The sequence below is a fragment of the Chaetodon trifascialis genome, chromosome 23 (assembly GCF_039877785.1).
Source record: "Chaetodon trifascialis isolate fChaTrf1 chromosome 23, fChaTrf1.hap1, whole genome shotgun sequence".
Taxonomy (NCBI): domain Eukaryota; kingdom Metazoa; phylum Chordata; class Actinopteri; order Chaetodontiformes; family Chaetodontidae; genus Chaetodon; species Chaetodon trifascialis.
The window spans coordinates 14,055,237-14,076,399 of NC_092078.1; the positions used below are offsets into that span (position 1 = coordinate 14,055,237).

At 43.4% G+C, this 21,163-nt stretch overlaps 1 protein-coding gene across 1 annotated transcript in view; it reads left to right on the top strand.

The window, feature by feature from the left end:
• fgf11a (fibroblast growth factor 11a) overlaps positions 1-21,163 on the top strand; it is a 69,165-nt gene that overhangs the window by 31,252 nt on the left and 16,750 nt on the right. The window contains exons 2-3 of the mRNA XM_070993124.1: positions 3,603-3,713; positions 12,918-13,021. Coding sequence (XP_070849225.1) covers positions 3,603-3,713; positions 12,918-13,021 — 215 coding nt within the window. The remainder of the gene's footprint in view (positions 1-3,602; positions 3,714-12,917; positions 13,022-21,163) is intronic.

The following is a 21,163-nucleotide window of genomic DNA, read 5'->3' on the forward strand; positions in this document are numbered from 1 at the left end:
CAGCAGAGTCTCTTCTGCTGTCAAGTGAGGTTTTTTATTGATGCTTTGCTCAAACATCATTATTCTTCCTCTTTCACTCTTTGAAAAGGGCCAAAGTAAGGACTTCCCTGCTGACTGGGTGTGCAGTTTTTTTTTTGGGGGGGGGGGGGGGGGGTGGAGAGGAAGAGAGGGAAAACTGTGTGAGAGAGTGAAAAAGAGGAGTGAGAAGGAGAGAAAAGAGAGAGCTGACAGAGATAAGGTACGATCAGATTGACGTCTGACGACCCTCTGGTCGAGCCCACTGTCGGGCCTCCTCCTATACTCAGACCATGTTATTACTCCATGTAGAATAATGACAGTTTCACCGTCATCACAGTAGTCATTATGGTTCAGGTGAGATTCGAGGAAATGAATGTGTCTATGTGATGTCCTCTGAAGTGATGGAAATACGACTGTGTGCGTGTGCAAGTGATGACAGACAGACAGATATTGTCCTTGGCAGATCGTCTTTGCTTCTTTCGCCAACTCCGTTCTGGCGAAGGTGTCCAACACACACACACACACACACACACACACACACACACACACACACACACACATTAAGAATTGGAGTGTGTAATAGGGGTGAAAATAACACTAGCTGCTGCCCAGTTGTCATCTGACTTGAGGCATTGGGCAGCTGGAGGCTTCAGGGTGACTTTAATGGTTGAAATTCTTAATAAGTCAAATTAATCCTGCTCTTTATTAAGGTCACTCCATAATTGGCGTCGGGTGTCTGTGGGATTTTGAGCACAAATCCGTCTAATGCATAAACACACAGATGCATGCACACACACACACACACACACACACACACACGCATCACATGCTCTTGTGCTGTGGGATGCGATGCAGTCTGATAACACATCTATTGTCTGTTGACTAATGCTATGATATTCCCAGGATGCATTCTAATGTGACAGTGAGATTGAAGTCTGCACGAGCTGGAATTTAGTTAAGTCCCACGGCTTTTCTGTCCTGCCAAGAGTAAAACTCTGAGGGAAACTCGGCACAGCTGTAATTTTAAATGAAGAAGATTGTAAGCATTGAAATGGTAGAATCGGCATCTTTGATCCCAAAATGTCAGCGCGAGCTTTCAAAGCCTCCTTCAGTTAAACTCTGAGATGGATTCAGGCGTTGTCTGGCCCACTGTTTCAGCCTCGAGACGTTGAAGTGGGCATTTAAGGCATCAAAGGTCTCACAAAAGATACCATCAAGTTGTATGATGGTGATGTAGGATCAAGTGTTTCTACCTCGTAGCTGACATTAGCTAAGGTTAGTGCTCGTTCCAGCAGACCTCTACCAGACCAGCATAACATCTGTCTGTTGGATGTTACACAACTTTATGGAAGCACACTATTAAATTGCTGGAATACCCTTTTATTATTATTTAAATGATTTATGTCTAACATTCAGCACTATGTATCTGCTTCTTTCACTGACATGCTCATGTAGCACAACGATACTCACTGGCTCCCTCATTAGCTTTGTTGCTATTAGCTGACTGCTAACGTCTAATTGTATTCAAAAGCACCTTTTACTCTGCTGATACGCTCATGTCAACAACGTTTGCTACTGCAGCTCCTTCCGCCACTCCATCCTCCTCCCTATGAGGCCAATATGTTGCATATTGTAGGTCTTTTCGTTCATTTTCACTCACTCTCACGTTAACCTTGGTGATGTCTGTGTGTGTTTGCGCAGTTAAACCCTCAGTTTAACCAGCACACTGCCTCAGGTGTGACTCAAGGCAATTTCTCCTGCTTTTAGCCTTTGCTTCTACATGGATTGAGTAAGAGAGAGAGTGTGTGAGTGAGTGTGTGTGCAGATGCACCAGTTGTCTCACACGTCCTTGTGTCTGAGCGAGTGTTGTGGATCACAGCGATGTTACCAAACAGGGATGTTCGGAGGCGGAGTCACGCTAAAGGTCAACATCAGCCTCCTCTGTCAGTGTGTTCCTGACTCGGCTCTGCTCGCCGCTGTGGCAGATGTGTTAAGCAGCACATGGCCTGGTGTGTGGCCCGAGGCTTAATTTTGGATTAGCACTCAGGATATTACAGATTACCACACTCCACGTTCGACCTTCTGTGTCTAGTCAGCCAGCGATGGATGGATGAGCTTTTATCTTTCAGTAGTTACCGACTCAATCTCGCTGCGGAGGCCAACGACGAAAAGCTTCCAAACATGTTGTGTCACACTGTCGGCAAAGGGAGGATTACGCACCAGCATTTCTTTGACTAATTTGCAGACATCGAGGCTTAACTCAAAGCCTAATGAGCTTCCTGATGTTCACAGAAAGATGCGTTCAGTTTCCCCCCAAAAAATAGGAACATTTCAACATTTTTTTTCACCCAATCTCTTAAAATTGAAAAATATCAATTTGATGAGCTACTGAGGTCGATGTGGAAATTGTTAAACTTGGATGAATGCCATGAATACAAACAAAACAAAAAGACACGACTGGGTTGCATTATGGGAAGTGTAGTTTTGGGCCTAAATGTCAGGATATCTCAGCCTGTTCTGCTTGAATTTTGAATTTTGTTTAAAAAAAAAGAAACATACTGAAACTTGTCATTGTTTACTACATATTTCAGGGAAATGTGTAATTAATCTTATGAGTGTAAGCGTTTATGTGGAGGTCTTTTGCAGAGCATCTCTCTCTCTCTCTCTCTTACACACCCCTGCTGTCAACCGAGGGCCAACTGCCAGCTGCCCCCGTACTTCTCTGTCCTCATCCATATTTGATGCGTCTCATTAAAACTTAATTGTGGAAACACTTCAGCATTCTGACATTCCTTCTGATCCACTATTTAGTCTCCCTCAGCACTCCGGAGTGAAAGAGGCCCCTCAGTCACGCGTGTGCCGAGAGAAGGAACTCAACACAAACACGAGGTTAGAGGAAGACATGCCAGCTTATCTTTCGAGCGGCGGCAGATGCCTGATTGCTTCACCAAAACAAAGTAGTCTGATGCCTCCAAGTGCATTGAGTAAATGACGACAGTTGGTATTTGAGAGGAGGGTAAACAGACGAAGGGAGGTGGTTCATTAAACTTTCAGCATGACGGTGAAGTTTTTGTTTCTTGAGTTTTTGCCGTCTTATGCTCAAGAAAATGGTTGTGAACGAGGCGTTTGCTTTGGTTGCTGCTGTGGTTAGACTTTGGGTTGTTTTTGGTGTGTCATTTCAGATGAAACCTCTCTATTCAGACTGATTGTAAAGTGATGGGCAGCAGCTACAAGCACCCACATACATGTGTCTGCATTTGAACACGCATACTCGCAGAATGAACATCTACACACACACACACAGAATCAACATCTTGCCTGCCTCAATTGAACCTCTTTGTGAAAGATTCTTCCTTTTAGCAGACAGCGGGGACCCATCAATCGTGCTGAAGGCCACAGTCACACACATGCAAGCGCACGCACACACCACTGTTTGACTATTTCATAGTGTAAATATCAAGGCCCGCCTCTTGTTTAGTCAACGTGCATGCTCATAGGTAGGTGTGTGCGTTAATATACGCGCACTGACAGATGTGTGCGTTCCTGGATGCTAACGTGTGTTTAACCCTGTGTTTGCTCTGCAGAGCCCCAGCTGAAGGGCATCGTCACGCGGCTTTACTGCAGACACGGCTTCTACCTCCAGATGCTGCCGGATGGCACCATGGAAGGCACAAAGGACGAAAGCAGCTCCTTCTGTAAGTAAACAATGGGACAAGCGGAGAAGTCTAGCTAGCTTGATGAACGCGGGTATTTCACAGCCCTGCCAGTCCACACACCACTGGGAGTTTCCCCAGATTCCATGCCAAAGGACATTTAAAAAGGGACTTCCTGGTAGGACAGTCATATATCTGAACACCACAGGAATATGCAGTAACACCGCCATGCTTTCTGGTTTGATTCACACTCGGATCTAACAGGCTGAAAATGGATGCACACTTGGCGAGGTGCACTGGGTGAACGCCAGCTAAATGGGATTTGTTCACATTACGCAATATATCACAGCAGGACCCTGGCACACTTTGAGGTTTTCAAACACATGTTTTTAACTGTTTTGCTTACAATCTTTCCCGACCTTTAAGTCACCAGCACGTATCTATGAGTAACTCATCTGTGTGAGTGTATGCCGTGCAGCATACTGCAGGTGTGTGTGTGTGTGTGTGCTCTCAAGCCTGGCTGATGTGATTTAAGTAGCTGCACTAAAGCTGCCAACGCTAGATGATGTTCCCAACATCCCCGCTTATCTGGTTCCTATAGAGTTTTTAGGACATTCAAAAACCTACAGTAAATCACTCAATCTGGAGTGTCCTCTGAGGCCGGCTGTGTTCTCCATGCTCCTGGAAAAAAGTCGCCATTGCAGCCATATTCTCTCCCCAAATCTCCCATTTATATCACACTTTTTTGGGATTCAGCTTGAGAGACAAGACAAAACTGCAGCATTTTAAAATAATCTGAATCGACACTAAAAGTTCTGCCCATTAGTACAAAAACTTGCTGTCGTCCTCTTTAATTGAGTCTCCAGATGCGCACACACACACCAACACCACAACCATGCAAGGGGGTCATCACCTGGGTGATTACTGACCAAAAACATTCTATCACATGATCCCCCGAGTCCCTGGACTCCCTCCAATCCACCCAGAGAGATCAATATTGTACTGTAGGATATCCCTGATGTGGCAACACAGCATTTCTTTCTGTCAAAACACCATTTTGGATGGAAAACATGAAGCTAGCACAATTTTGGATTAACAATCTACAGAGGTGGATAAAAAAAAATCACTCTTTGACTCTCGTTCCTTCTGTAAAGTTTGTATTTCAGCATTTCATTGACAGAATCTTTGTGGCAGCAGCAGTTTTACCAGGTTTGAATGCCCTCGATTTAACCTTTGAGGCCTTTATTGTGAGCTTTTCCCTTTGGCGTTTGGCCCAGAAAGAAAGTTTAACAGCATGGTTTATGTTTTTTCCAGGATTATGTTTCCTCACTGGAAACTTGGGGCCTTGAAGTCTTCGATTAGATTTGGACGGATAAAACAAGACAGCTCTCTAAATTTTCAAAGATTTTTCATGAAGAGTCCCTTGAGAAAAAATCCCAGGAGTATTGGGAGAACTTTTGAGAAACTTGTCCAATAGCTGTTGTTGGGCTCCTTACCAGACAGGTGTAAAGACCCAAAACCGGTGCCCGCGGTGTGTTGGGCTTTTTAACATCAGCCAGTGAAGGTCCCCCTGCAGAGTGTTTGTGTGGGTCTGACTTATGGTTCATTTTTTAACAACTCTAATCCCATCAGTCCCAGGATATGGTTTAATGCAGTGTGGGCGAGGTTGACAGGTAAGCCCTGTAAAACTCCTGAATTTTGCACTTTTTATCCTGATCATTTATGCATTCATGCAGGAACTGCAGAGTGATTGATGTCATTGTAACAATCAGAAGCACAATCATCTACGTGGCTGCACAGAGTATTGAAAGGGCAGAAATAGCTGTGTGAGCATGTACTGTAACACAGTGACTGTCAGGCTGTTCTGCAGCAGCCTCCTTGGAGCTGGAGAATTTTCGGCATGATGTAAACTGGCCTGGAACCAGACAGCTTTCAGTTTAGATCACCGTACTTGTAGAATTGCGATACTTAAGAATCATAATACACTTGTTTTTATAGTTTCAGGACCAAAAATGCGAGCAGTTAGCCGATCAGACAAATCCTAAATAACATAACAGTTTATCCAGGTTATCTCAACCACTTTATTTAGAATTACAGCTGAAAATGAGTGCAGCCAACTTGTCTGTAATAATGTCTCTCTGCACGGGGAAACTGTGCACTACAAAGTTGTCTCATGAAGTATGCAGTCCTAGTATTTCCTCTTGTAAATATGCTGTATAAACTTTGACGCCTACTCAGTGCTCTGCTAATGCAGACCTGGCAAGCGTTGAGCGCTCTCTGCTTGACTGTCTGAGCCATTTTGCCCACTCTCCACTGTGGAATTAACAAAACATAAGCCCATATTTGTCTTATGATGACATGATATTGACATTCAAGTATGTTTATTTGATCCATACTGCTTTACACACCAAACAGACATTCATTAAGCTTATGTCAGATTTCATGCCTGACTGTCCACAGAAATGTCCTCTGTCCAGGTATGTCATAAAGTTTTGTCTGGTTTGTGACAGGACTTTCACACTAAAAGTGTAAAATCTGTCACCGTGCAGTGCCATTATATCCAAAGGGGAACCCCTCAGTCGTGCCTGAGTGCACCTCTGCACTCAGGCACTGCAGTGATGTCATCTAAAGTGTTTCAGGCTCAGGAGTGCATGGGTACGCATGATGATGCATGAACGTGTATTTTTCAGTTCTGATCTAGACAACATGTAATTGGCATGACCTTACACTCCCCTTCATCTCCTTAAAATGCGTGCATGCATGTTCAAACAGAAATTATGCACCCCACTGTGGGATATACCAAGAAGACCTAAAAAAGGGGGAGCCAGGTCAGCAGCAAATGGGATAAATATTAAGGAAACAACAGTGATAGATCAGATCTGAGGCCTGAGTTTTGTGGTACTGATCACCTGATCTGCACTGCATATGGTCTCAATGTAGTGGAATACACACATGTAAACACTCTTTTTCAGACACAGTACTTGTCTAACTTGAGTTGCAAACACAAAACTTCTCCAAAACATAGATTAATCATCACCGTTTTATCACCCCCTTCCCCTTTGGCTCCTCATGCTCCTTTACACCTGTGACCTGGCGTAATGACACTGAACCAATGACCTCCAAAGAGCCGGGGGGAGCATGGACACACAGAGGGACTGGATGCCTCTCTGACTCCCTCTTGTCACCTCTCCTCCTGGACTACCTGCCTTTGTAGCAGCTGCTGTCACCTCCTGGTTCTCCGAGACAGAAGGGAAAGGATGGTGTAGGGACAAAAGTTGGAAGGAGGTATGGCAGCCCTGAGGGGATGTAGCAGAACAGAAAGTAGCGAGTGTGGCTTTAATATGGCCTCGCTATCCTTTTATCACTTTTTTTTTACAAAGTTCCCTCAGGGTTTCCATAACTAGGCGATAGAGGAAGTGGCCACGGAGCTGGAAGTGACTATATTAAAGTAAAAGGCGACAAAAGGAAGGAAACAGAGAGTAAGAGGATCAGAGAGGAGAGGAGAAAGAGAAAGAGGGCACGGTGGAACACGCCAGAGAAAACTGAGCCAGCGAGACAAGACGGGTTGGCAGAGGAAGAGAGAGGAAGTGAGAGGGAGGGGAAAAATGTGAGGAGGATAGAGAGGAAGAGAGGGGAGGGAGCGATGGGACACAGGAGGAGCAGCTGGCACACAGCTGATGGCTCCTCAATCACTGTGTCTCCCCCCTCTGGTGGGAGGTCAGAGGAGCTGCCACCCCCTCCTCCTGCCCTGCTCTTCTCTCCTTCTCTGCTCTTGGCTCTTCCAAGCTGTTATGTAATAGAGCTGGAAGAGGAATGAAGGCAGGAGAGAGGAGTATGGTGAGGGAGATGAGATTTATGATCTATTTATTATGAGGCGCTGTTAAAGGACTATTCTGGTGTTTTTGCACGTTCTACCTACTTTGTATTCTTTTTGCCAACATTTTTCCTAAATACAATGCAGAATTTTAATGCAGTTTAGTAACAAAGCAGCCTTAAGTCTCCATTCATTTCAATGCATTGTGAGATGTGGCTTGCAAAGACCTAAAAGTATCGTGAAACATACTGCATGTAATGAGATTAAAGCCACGTGATTTTAGCATATTTCATATTATTCTGATTGCATAAATTGTTACATTGTAGTCAGCCAAAGTTTCGTTTTTGATTTTATGCCTAGGGACTCTAATTCTGCACATAGTGGCTTTAATTTGAGCAAGATTCTGACTTTCACTGCAAACAATAAAAATGAGAGCTAATAAGATAAAAAGGAAGAAAACTCTGAAATATGCAATATTCTTTGGAAAATGTTCCAAAATGCCTCACAATATCATTTTAGAGCCATATGGCTCAAACAACACAATGCAATCATACAGTACAGTCTGAAAAAAAGGAAAAACCTGGGAGATTTTTGCTTTCCAGCCTTTTTGACTAGAAACATTTGGAAACAGTTTTCTGGGCCTTTAAATGTTTATTTCATAGTGTGTGTCATGGTGCCACATGTGGGGGGAATCACACACACACACGCACACACACACACACACACACACACACACACACACACACACACACACACGCACACACACGATGTGACGAGAGCTTCAGAAGTGAAGCAGGGACAGAACAGGGGTTTGGATAGAAAGAAACAGAAGGAAACAGAGCTCAGAGGAGCTGAAGGAAGATTAAAAAATACACAAAAGAAAGCACAGAGAGAATGAAGGCACTGAAGGAGTGATGACAGATGGAGCTGCTGGTGTGATTGCCACTGGATTTGGTCTCTTTCTGAACTCGGTTTCTTGGTGAGGATGAGACAGGAGGACAGACAGTTTGACAGACAGCGAGAGGAGAATAGAATAAAGGAAGAAGAGACAGAGAGAGGAAGATGAAAGCTACTGACTCTCAGCATGTACATCGGGAAGCCATAAGGAAGAAGCTTGATTCCCTGATTTTTATCCACTGTAATTACCATCTCCCACTGTAGGAGGGAAATTCGACTTATCTCTCAAGTCTGCTCTTTCTGTCTAACTTTCCCCCAGTGCTCGCTAACGTCTTTGCAGAGGGCACAGAGAAAAAAATTCAAAGGCTTGAAAAGCAGATGAGGGAAACATCGCTCTGCGTGAGAGCCGCAGCATTCAAGGAGGAAAAAAAATGTGAACATCGAAAGCAAACGCTCTCTCAGCCAGATGAAGAGAAAAGGTAACAGAGTACGGGGAGTGGGCTCGCGAGGATGAGAAGGAGAGCATGAAGAATGCCAAACGATGGAAAGTGAGGATGTGAGATACAAAAGAGGGGAGGCAGAGACAAGAGGAGAGTGATGAAGAGACAGACAGAGAAGGCTGCAGGGTAAAATAGGACAAAGATGAATGGAGGTATTGGTTTCACAGGACGGAGGGAACGACAGCAGGCCACGGGGGAACTGAAAGGGAGCAAATAAGGAAGAAAAATGAAGAGACGTAGAAAAAAAACACAGAGTTAGATAAGAAAAAGGTTGTTAATTCATGACAAGGCAGGGTGAAAAGACAGAAAGCACCAGGGGAAGAGAGAAGAGAAAAAGAGGGGAAAGACAGATGGACTGAAAGGAAGACAGATAAAGGCAGAGAGAAAACAGTTATGGAGAGGAAAGCCTCGGGGACGAGGTAGAAGTTAAATAACAGGAGAGTGCAGGTAGTTGTCTTGTCATCAGAGTCATTGACCACCAGGGAAATCAGGCGTGAAGCTCAGCTACAAGTCATTTAATCTACTGTTGAGTCTTTAAAGCTCATTTTTTACGACACAAATGACAGTGTGCGAGTGGAGTTTCATTCTTTACTGATGCAAATCGGCCTGTTTTCTCCAGCTAGATGGAGTCGAGTGTCATTGCACTGATCCCAGCACAGCGGCCCGTCTTGTTTTTAGATGAAGACGACGTTTTAAGTAGCTGGGACGGTAAGGCAATCGGGACGATTCCAGTGATTGCAATTAATACCAATCGTTAGCATATTCATATTCATAGTCATATCCATTTGGTCATAGAAAGGGAATATGGACTCTAACTACGTCCATAAAGCTGTCAGTGACCACGACGCCTCAGTTCATCTTGAGGACTTTGTTGACGCTCTGACCGCCAGTTTTCGGTTCACTCATAACAGACAACTTGACCTAAATCTAATCCAATCTGAATCCAATAACTTTAGATTCTTTTATCCGAAGTGAGCGGAAAACAATTTGGAGATAATCCAGGAGTCGCGACGCTTTCACGCAGCTGTATTCAAACAGGAAATAAAGGCTGCTGCTGCCTGTCCGCCAGTTCAACTCTGTGCGACTCCTCACAGACTGTAATCTCCTCCTCGTTCCTGCAGAGACCGACTGGGCTGCACAATACAACACTGCAGAGCGACAGCACAGCGTGCAGGCCTGCAGATGCCCTCTGCACAGCTTAACTCTGTGTCCTGCCTCCCCCACCCCCCCCCCACCTCTCCCTCACCCCATCTCCACTTTCTCCTTGTTTATTTATTGTGTAGAAGATCTCAAGCCTCAAATTGACTTGTGGGATTGATTTGGCAACACCCTCCTCCCTCCCCTTCATTTCCCTCCCCTCCTCTCCCTTCCCCTCCCTCCGTCTCTCCCTCAACAGACTTTTGATTAATCCAGCGACCTCCTCTGTGAGTCGCCGAGAAAAAGGCGAGTCAAATGGAAGGACAGAGAGAGAGGGAGCGATGGGGGGAAAAGGGGAAAACAAAAGAGAGACGCCTCTATTATCTAGGTATAAAGTTATGTGATCCATTTGATAAGAGAAGCTCTTTTTCACTGAGGATGAGAAAGGAAGCAGACTCTTTCTCGAGAGAGGAAATAAATATAGATGCAGAGAGAGAATGAGAGGGATGAAGGCAACAAAAGACAATGGAGAGAGGGTGAGAAGTAAGAAATAATTGACCGTTTGCTAAGCCTGGTTCTGTCGCTACTGTCCGCCACTGTCTGGTGGCGCAAGCAGGTAGTGCGCGTGCCTCACAGCAAGAAGGTCGCAGGTTCGATTCCCGGGTCGGGCCTTTCTGTGTGAAGTTTGCATGTTCTTCCCGTGCATGCGTGGGTTCTCTCCGGGCACTCCGGCTTTCTCCCACAGACCAAAAACATGCTCATTAGGCTGATTGGTGACTCTAAATTGCCCCTAGGTGTGAGTGTGAATGGTGTGTGTATGTGCCCTGCGATCGGCTGGCGACCGGTCCAGGGTGTACCCCGCCTCCCGCCCGTTGACAGCCGAGATAGGCTCCGGCCCCCCGCGACCCGGAAAGGGATAAGCGGCATAGAAAATGGATGGATGGATTTACCACTCAAAACTCTTGAAACAATGCATCATTGATGTCAGACAGTGGTGGACAAATGACAACTATTTAGTGCCCTTGGCAGAACTTATAACAACTGCATCAGCAGCTTCGAACACCTGTCGCTCGCTAGCTGATTGAGCTAACATTAGGTTCGTTTAGCTGCTTAGCATTCTTCCTTGGACAAGCAAGACAGACTCAAACCCTGCCTTTCACTTTTAATGTTTCAACAAGAGAAAATGCTTTTTTTAGGGTGAGGACAAACTGGCATTTGATGAATAGAACATCTTGAATGCCAAATCCAACGGAGCAGAACACAGCTGCTAACGTTAGCCTACACTCTGATATAGAGGCGCACACGTGGGACCTAGGGGAAATACTACAGAGCGGATATGTATCGCTCTGACAACACTTCAGCAGGCAGAGATGAGAAAGCACATGAGGAATGCTTTCCTCATTTTTGTTATTGAGGGTAGTGCAGCGCCACAGCGAGGCTGCTGCTGCTTGTGGGAGAGCGAGAAGCAACAGTGAAAGGAAGGTGGAGGGCGAGAAGGAGAGAGGGTGCGCGTACGTGTGCCCTGCTCTATTTGTCATCCCGGCCGCGGTCTTTGGTGACACCTTGTTCATTTGCGAAACCGACTGTTTGAGATGCAGGGATCGATCGAGCAAATAGAAGCAGGGCCCTGAAGATAGAGGGAGAAAGGGGGTGAGGAACATGTGTGGTTTTCATTGCCTGCGGCTTTAAACCTCACTGTCTGTGCTGTGTTTTGTGTCCTTTATAGTGGAGCTGTTGTTGCTGTTCAGTGTGAGATTACGTTTAACGATCACATTGGCAGTAAAAAAGTGAAATGTGTAACTTTCTGCCCTTTTAGCCAACATGTTACCAAAAGTTGAAAGCACTATGCATTGCGCTCTGCTGGATGTGGGACAACTTGTGACTCCAAACCTTCCCCAACACAACAATACTGATCAAAAATAGCACTGACCAGCTTTGAGTTTCTTTCATCGCAGCCAGCATTGACTTTCTATCTCTGTCTGATGACTTCACTTCCATCCATTGCATTGGCAGAACTTTGGATTTGAAATTGATTTGTTTAAGAGCTGCTAATGACTCCATGGATGTAAAACATGCTGCAGAGACTTCATTTTTCATCTATTGAAGAAATCAATCATTCTGACAACCCCGCTGTCACTCTTTACTGCGCACACACACAAAAAAAAGAGCTCACATGTGCTGCAAACTGCGTCACAATGATGCTGGTTTTGGTCTTTTTTGATATTTTGAATAAATAATTCATTATACACATATGCACATGCGAGTGCAGAAATGCATGTGCTTTATGTGTATTTGCATGGCATGGGCAGGAAAGAACATGCAGGGAACCCCACCCGTGTGCGTGTGTGTGAGGCAAGCACACAAACGCACCCTGTGAGTGCTGCTCCAGTGGCCAGGCTGAAGTTAGTTTATATGGAGAGCTATGCACATAAAAAACCCAAGGTTCCATGTGAAGGGGATTCAGCAAACTGCATTACAGAGTGCTGTTTACTGTGTCGGGACAGAGGAAATGAATTCAAAGCAGGCTCAGGAGATGTCACTTTCTAATGTACTGTATTCTTAAAGCTCTCTGCTAAGCCATGCTCTCTCTATCTCCCTCTCTCCAGCAGGGGAATTCTCCATACTGTCACTCCCGTCTTTGTGTGACCTCCGGTGTACCAGCAACCAGACTTTATTCCTCCTAAATCTCCCCCTCCTAATCCTTCCCTGCCTCTCCCTCTCTCTTTTTAACACACTTCCTATCCCCGCCTCTGACAGATATACTGTACAATAGGGAGGATGAAATTGCAGACAGCTGGAAAGCAATTGTCTTTTTATGCCACAAGGAAGCACTGTGAGCGTTTAGGAGAAAGAATGATTGCTCTTCACACTCCCTTCTCCCTCTGTGTTTTCTTGCAGTGCAGTTCAACTTGATTCCTGTGGGGCTCAGGATAGTGGCCATCCAGAGCACCAAGACAGGGCTCTACGTTGCCATGAACAGCGAGGGCTACCTCTACACTTCGGTACAGTCAGCACCCAGCACATACAGCACAGCGATGCCATGAGCCTTTTAAAACTTAATTTGTGATTTCATTACACCAGGCGTGGGTGAAAAACTGCCACCCCACCGCTGGCTTTGTGTTTGCTTGTACTTAGTTGATTAAACACAGTGTACGGGCTGTGTGTGACAGCAGCACATGCATTCTTAATGTTGCTGAAGTGTTTGTTGAGGTGGAGGTAATGCAGAACTATGTCTGGGGTTACACTGAGTCATCAGTTAGATGAATGTCAGACTGAGCTGTGATAGCCTCTTACACACGACTTTATGTTGCTTTTGAAAGAACAAAATAGGCCTCTACATTTATTATTTATTCTCATTTTAGAGCTGAAATTTGGACTGTAACTTACCACAGTCTGCTGACCTCTGCTGTGAAAAAAGGTAACACACAAAATGATGATAGTTGCTCTGAAATTCTCCAACTTCCACACTGATACTGCTGGGCTGCTGCTTGATTTAGATCTATGAAAATAGAAATATTTGTGTCTCCATTTTGACCAGGTTTCCTTTTGCATTGTCAAGCAAGCAAGCAAGCAAGCAAAACAATACAAACCAGAAAGGCTGATCACCGTTTATATGTAGCATATATTGTCCGTGGTCTACATTCACAATAAATATGCAGTATGTTATGATAATTCACCATACAAACGGACATATTCATTAGGGATGTCCCGATCACGTTTTGCCCCGAGTCCGAGTCATTTGATTTTGAGTATCTGCTGATATGGAGTCCTGATCCGATACTTCTATAAAACATTATGAAAACATTATGAATTATGAACTAAGAGCAAAGAATAAGATCCAGAATGTCCCTTATTTTTATTTTTTTTATTTTTTTTTTACCAATGGCTCTTATATTAACATGTAACACTTATGCACAATTTTGCATGCATGCAGTGCAGTGTATTGTAAACCTGTATGAGGTAGCTTGAATTACAGTCTCAAGTCATAACAGAACGCAGAAATAAAATAAAATTTTCTTCACATTAGGAATAGTGCAACATTAAAGACTAGTATTATAGTCTAGTATTAAAACAAATAGCAGCTTAACTAAAATAGGCATCAAAATATCAAATGCAAACAAATGAGCAAATAAAAGTGACTGTTATCAAGTTGCCTAAGGGCAGAATTGTACTTTTTGGAGCTGCACTCCCAACTCGTATTCTCAGTGCAGTGTATTGAGGGGTCGTATCAAGTTTGTGGTGTTAAAAGCAGCTTTGTCCTTCCCACCTCTCGAGATCCCGATTTTGCATATCTCGCAGTTTGCAATTGCATTGTTCTTGTCGTTCACTTTGAAATATTTCCACACAGTGGACATAGTAGCAGCATATCACGCGCCTCAGCTTCAAAACAAACTGCTGCGTGCTGCTGATCTGATCTGATACCTGATCGAGACATAACGTCCGAGTTCCAATCGAGTCTTTAGTCAGGTGATTGGCCCCGATTTCCGATCACATGATCGGATCGGGACAACCCTAATATTCATTACATGATAGTAAAGAACCCTTGCAGATACCAGTGTTAGTAATACGATTTTATCAGCATTTAGTTCTGCCAACAAACCAAGCTAGTCTCTTCAACAATGGTGATTGAGTTGTTAAAAAAATATTGTATCATATCATATAATAATATTGAACATATGGGTATAGTTTCATAGTCACACAAACTTGTTATTTTACCTCTGAGTCCTATTATTATGGTGTGATATAACAATGAAGTCCCCCAATGATCAGTCCACACACACAGAGCATCACACGACACAATGCTATCATCTGAGACTGTATATATGTCTTTTTACCCCAACCTGGTTCCCTTTTACTCTCACAGTGACAGTGCATCTGTACATGAAACAGTTTCACAGTCTCGGTCACAGCAGCACTTGTGAAACAGCTTATACAGCGCTTAAAAAGAGTTTTTTTTCGTATTGATGTGCAGAGAGAAGCAGTATAGCCAAGCCACACATTTGAGAGGTAGATGGAAGAACAGATGAAGAGACACAGGGTGGATCAGAGTGCACTCTATCAGGATGCAGAGAAAAACTCTTTTTTCCAGCCTTTTTCCTCTTGGCACACAGGCAAAGTGTGTGAGATCTTGTTTGAAGTGCATCGGTGCGCTCACTTCAAAGTCCATCTAACGCTGCCCGCATGCATACTTCCAGAGACGAGGAAAGGAGATACAGGGTTTCTATCAGGTGGAACAATGGAATATCAGCCTGGGAAGAACACACATACCCCGATAAACACAAAGTCCTCCATATGCTGCCACATATCCAGTGTGTGAACATCATTCTGCTGAGACAAATTCATGCACTACTCAATATCTGTTCCTTTCTAGCAGCTTCCCACTTTGCCAGCCACAAATTGCAGTGAGATGTAACAGAGCTCTATAAATGTGAAGCCCTTCTTGGTCCAGAGATCACATAATATGACATAAAATTTTCAGAGGGTCTGGCTTGAACTGGTTTCTTGTTGGTTTGAGAGTTTTATGTGAGTTTTGTTCAGGAACATTTCCCATCAGTGACAGTACAAAAGCACAAAAATTGAAATAAGGAAATCTGGATCTATGAGCAATCTATGAGCATCAGTTCCGAATCTGTATTTGCAATTAATAGGACCAACACGACCCATTTTTAAATATTGCTAGAGTGAAGACCGACTCGATTAACCTTAAGTGTAAATTTTATTTGTTTTCTGATTCACCATCTCGTTCATCTGTGTTAATTGTAGGGCTAAACAACAAAAGGACCATAAACAACTTTCTTGTTTTACGAGAAAGTATTTTCTTTTCATGATCTGTTATCTCCCCCATTAACCTTTCTTATGGATGCAGTTAAAGTCGAAGAGAGTAGAAGAGTCTGTCTGTCAGGGAAAAACACTTTTTATGTAATTCAGCATGTGAGGATGATGAGTCTTGACAGCTGTTAACGCCAACTGATAGCTGATCTAGCTGTGATCATTAGAAAAGGGCATCAGAGGAAAGTGTCATTTCTCTAAAAACACATTTCCTTGTTTCTTCTCTCCTCACATTGTTTCTTTATGTGCCTCCATGCATTCTCAGTAGGAGGGAATAAGACACAAGGGAAAGATGCAGTTGAGGAAAATGTGGATGCAGTTTGACAGATCTGAGGTGTACCCTGTGGGTCATGCTAGCCTTGTATCTGTATAGTTACAATGTACAGCATATCCTAAACCACAGTTGCTTTTCTTGATTCTCTATAATGGAAATGGCACAGGCAAAATTATGAGAATGGCCATGATGATAAGACCAAGGTTGAAAAATTCAAGAATTTTTATGTCATTAGTAGTCATTTAGTCTTGAATGATAATAATAAACATTTCATTTGTATAGCACCTTTCATAGCACAGTTGCTTGACAGCAGAAAAATATACAGAATCCGATAAAATAACAGTAAAAGCACTCCAAAAAGAACATGAAAGCATGAATAAACTAAAATAAAATCTAAAATAAAAGGTATTTTACTGACCACTCAAATCGTTTTACAACACATGCCACATTCACCCATTCACACACACAGATGGCAAAGACAACTGCATAAAAATAGAAACAAATATTGTGTCTGCAGATTGTGTGTCCTCAGGGGTCCAAGGATTGACCCCTGAGGTACTCTGTGGATTCTGTGGAAGATCTGCAATCACCAGCATCAAACACTAAAAGTCCCTCTTTGGAGATATAAGTACAACCAGTCTAACACAGTGCCAGAGATACCAACCCATTTTCTAAGACAGTCATTTGAAATTGAATGTTGTAAGGCGTCAAAGGCAGCAATGAAATCTAAAAGGATTAAAATAGTCAGCTGCTGAAAGATCATTGAGCACTTTGAGGAGTGCCGTCTCTGTGCTCCTTTGAAAATATTGTGTCCATTGAAGGGCAAATCAGGAAATCCAAGGAGGCAAATTCCTGGTAGAACATGGTGGCAGAAGTGGAATTAAAACTGCGAGAGCATTCTGACCTTCAAGTTGATTTGAGATAATGGGAAAAGTTGTGTTAGATACAAAGCACACAAAAAAACAGTAATGATCAGTAACCCCAATATCAGAGCAGAGTGTTGTGTTTAAGATGATTCCAGTATATCAAACAAGATCTAAAGTGAAAAAAATTCCTGGCAGCATATACATGCATATTAAAATCAGAAAACAATCAGAATAATCTCAAATCTAAGCAAAACAATCGGTGATAGTTCTGAGAATTCCGTGATAAAACCAGTTGTAGATTTGGGTGGTCTACAAATCAGAACACAGAGAAGGTCCAAGTGTAATAAAACAGAGAGCTTCAAAGGTAGAGACAGACCCAAAGGTAATGTTGCAACATTTAAGACTATTCTTATTGGAAAAAAAAAGAAAAGAAAAGAAAAAAAGAAGCTCAGGTACTGTAGGAGAGGCCAGGGGGACTTTTTTAACGAGGGGAGCTATATTATCTTTGGTCAGCCAGGATTGGTGCTCAGAAAGAAATTGAGATCGAGATCAAGACTTAGTGGTGAAGGCAATGGGCTAAACCGGTTTCCCATTGTAAGATTTCCTCACATTTGACAGAAATTACTTCATCCCATGTCTGGATAGATAGATGTCATCCCATCCAAGGAAATGTCATTCTCTCCAAAATTAATCAAGTGGTCATTAAAAATCATAACCAGCAGCAGTACAGAAAGTCTGTAGCCAAGAATGGCCTCAAGGTATAATAACACAAATGGCTTAAACTTGTAGTGAAGTTGTAGCTGATTGTCCCCTCATGACGGAAATCAGAAGTTCAACAAATCGGACCATTGAATCACTTAGTAGCAGGAATTCATGTTGAGCCTCTGGGGAGTAAGCACCTTGCCCATAGCTAGTTTGTATCAAGCTGCCCAGTATGCTGCTAATGGGTCTTGACTGCAAAGACGTAGGCAGCAGAGGGGACAGATATCCACCATTGTATGTCGCCCAGTCACTCAAGTGGAGAACCAGGCGAGAATGGGCAGCAGTACAAGTGAGTTGGCCAGCTGCTAGTATGGAGAGTGGCTGGCTAGCAGTATCCAGGCTGCTGGCTTGGCTAGGTGGTCCTGGAGCCAATAACTCAGCGAAATGTCCACAATCCAGTAGGTAGAAATACAGTTAGAGAGGTAAGATCCGAACAAAAGACTAATGAAACACGATAAGATCGGTTCAAAGCAAAAGCCTGAAAACAAGTAAGACCTCAAAGTAGCAACAACAGAGATCTTGCTAACACAGGTGAATGCTGAGCAGTGTAGTTTTATCTGTTAGTGAAACTTGCCCAAATGTCAGAAGTAGCCCCAATCCATATTTTAAACTAACTCTAATCCTCCAACCCAAAAAAAAAACAAAAAACAAACCTTAACTTTTCCCCTAATGAGCCCCAGAAAATGGTCCTTGCACATGACTTTTCCAGGGCTCGGAACCCCCCCTAGACAGTAAAAACCTTGCATGCACATGCACAGGCAAATATAGAGGTTATACTTACCCAGGCATTCTCCTGACAGAAGAAAGGTGACCCATTTTCACGAAGAGAAAGAACCACAGGGAAAGTGAGAGAGTGAAAGGAGAAAAATGTTAGAGAAAATCCCTCCGAGATGAGGAAGGGGGGAGGACAAAAGAGAGGAGGAGGGCTTTTTTTTCACCTTAAACTACCTGCTCTGCTATTGTTCTGTGCAAATGCGAGCACCAGCGAGAGAGATGGAGAAGACGGGGTTCGGAAATAGAGGAGGAAGGCATGTTTTGCGCTCGTTGCCCTCAGGGTCCGGAGAGAGGCAGTGCAGAGCCTTAACACCCTGTTATGCAATCGTTTGCATGTGCAGGGAACAAGGCCCCTGCGTCGTCCCCTGAAGGGTAAAGGAAATTTGAGCAAGCAGTCAAAGAAATAACCTCAATGTAAAATTTTGTAGAAATTCCAGATAATCTTTTGGTGCATTTGGGTCAGGGGTACACGTTGCCTTTGCTTGCTGTAGTGGAAATTGCACTGTGAGACTGTGGGAGAAGGGGCAAGTCTACTGTTTAATTCCTTATGTGTGCTTTCTACAGTAGGAAAATTTATAATGAGCGAGATGTTGGAGGTGATGGCTCATAGTGTGTGGGTGGTTCTTTGTATGCATTGCAGGGAGATGAGAGGAAGAGGGGGTAGCTGATATGTGTCAAAATAGGAGTCAGCCATTGCAAATTGATTGAGGTGAATGGGTTATAATCAGGGGTGCAATAACTTTTGTCATCATACACAGCGTGGTCTTAAATGCAAATCTTTGCTGTCTCCTTCAGCTTCCTGCCAAGCATTTTCCTGCTTTCTTTGAGCACATCCATTCTCACAGTGGAGTGTCTGTCAAGTTGCAAGGTGGCCTCATATTTCTGAAGAATGGTGCACATCATTGTGTTGCCAAATCGATGGAGGTCTGACATTTCCTGAAGCCAAGTTACTGCTCGTTCTGCCTTTAAAGCTGATTTGGTGAACATTTATAACAAATACTACGTGTATGTGCAAAAAGGTCACCTGGTATATGAAAGTGTGTGTGTGTTTAACAGTGTTAGTGTAGGGTGTAGAGTGTGTCTGTAGGTATTATGGGTATGTGCAAATTCAAGTATACAACTCAGCTTTCTCAGGGGCCTTCAGCTCATTATTTTGGTTTTACAGCTCAGTTTTACTGCTTTAGTTCGCTCTCACTGCTCTCGTCAGCCTTGTTTTCCAGATTGAGCAGGCAGCAAAAGAGCTCTAAATATGCCCATTGTACACTGCCTGCTCGACAGACAAATTTAGCAACAAGCTAGTGTACGTAGTGAAGCAGTCAGATATTCCCTTCAGGATTTTGTGGCGAGAAAGAAAGAAACATCACTGTGTGTGGAATTAAGCAAAACTTAGCTACAAAGTCATTTATATTGCCATATGCATTTTTTGAGGGGGCATTTCCACTTTATTTAGCTTGTGACAGCTGGAGAGAGACAGGAAAGGCAGGCGAGAGAGAGGGAATGATGACATGCAGCAGTGGGCCTGGGTTGGAATTGAACCCGAGCTGCTGCAGTAAAGACTTGTAAGGCCTTGATACATGGTACGCACTCTACCAGGGGAGCTGCAGGGCGCCCTGCCAAATACGTTTTGAGGGAAATAGTTGCTGCCTGGATTATGTTCCGTTGCAAAGTTTTTCCAGTGAGGGAAGAGCCACATTTATCTGCTGCACAGGAGTCTGTAGGTTAAAAAATGCAATGAGACCCAATCGCTCAGACTAAATTCAGATGCTGGCTTAACCTGCCAACATGCAGCAGCTGTTTGAACATACAGTGTCAACTGATTTCACCATTTACACTGAATTTGTGACGGAGGAACATTTTATTGATGGTAAACGTCACACTTTACAAGTAACAGTAAACGATAACCAATATAGACTAATATTTTGTTGCCTATGGAGAAAGATCCCAGACTCCCTTTAGAAATTCTATATATTTGTGAGTTGTTGCACGAGGTGTCAGAAATAAACTTTGTGAAATGCTATTTATGACAAATTATGTAACTTAATTATTTAAGACAGTACAGTACATTAAGTGAAATATACTCTTACCATTTAATTAACAAGTTTCCAGACAATGTTGATACTGTGTTTCCTGTAAAATTTATTTGCAGTTGCAAAGTAGTAGTATGCATGTAATGTCTAAGACACAACGCTGACAGTTACAACCTCATTATTTATTTTCCAAAGCTCAAATCAAGGATTATTCTCCAGCAACATCAGAGAAAAATAATACATAACCAAGCCGGAGAGGTGTTTCCTCTTACCTTTTTGTAGCAATAACAAAGGCTCACCTCAGCTGCGGCAGCGTTCCAGTGGCTACTCAGCATTAATCTTTCATGGGCCTCTGTGGCAGACGAGTTCCCTTCTGCAGCCACGCACACACACACAAAAGCAGATAATTGCAACACTTATTTAAAGGATTTGAAAATGAAGTACCTCCTCCCAGCTGTACGTTTGCCAGTAATGGCTCAGAGAAAAGACAAAAGTAGTTTTCCAGCTTGGCCTTTTTAAAGCCACATCATTTATCTTTATTTATCAGTTGCATCATTCTCATTTAGAGCACCTGCATTGTAATTTTCTTTTTCTATTATCTTCAGTAGTTTC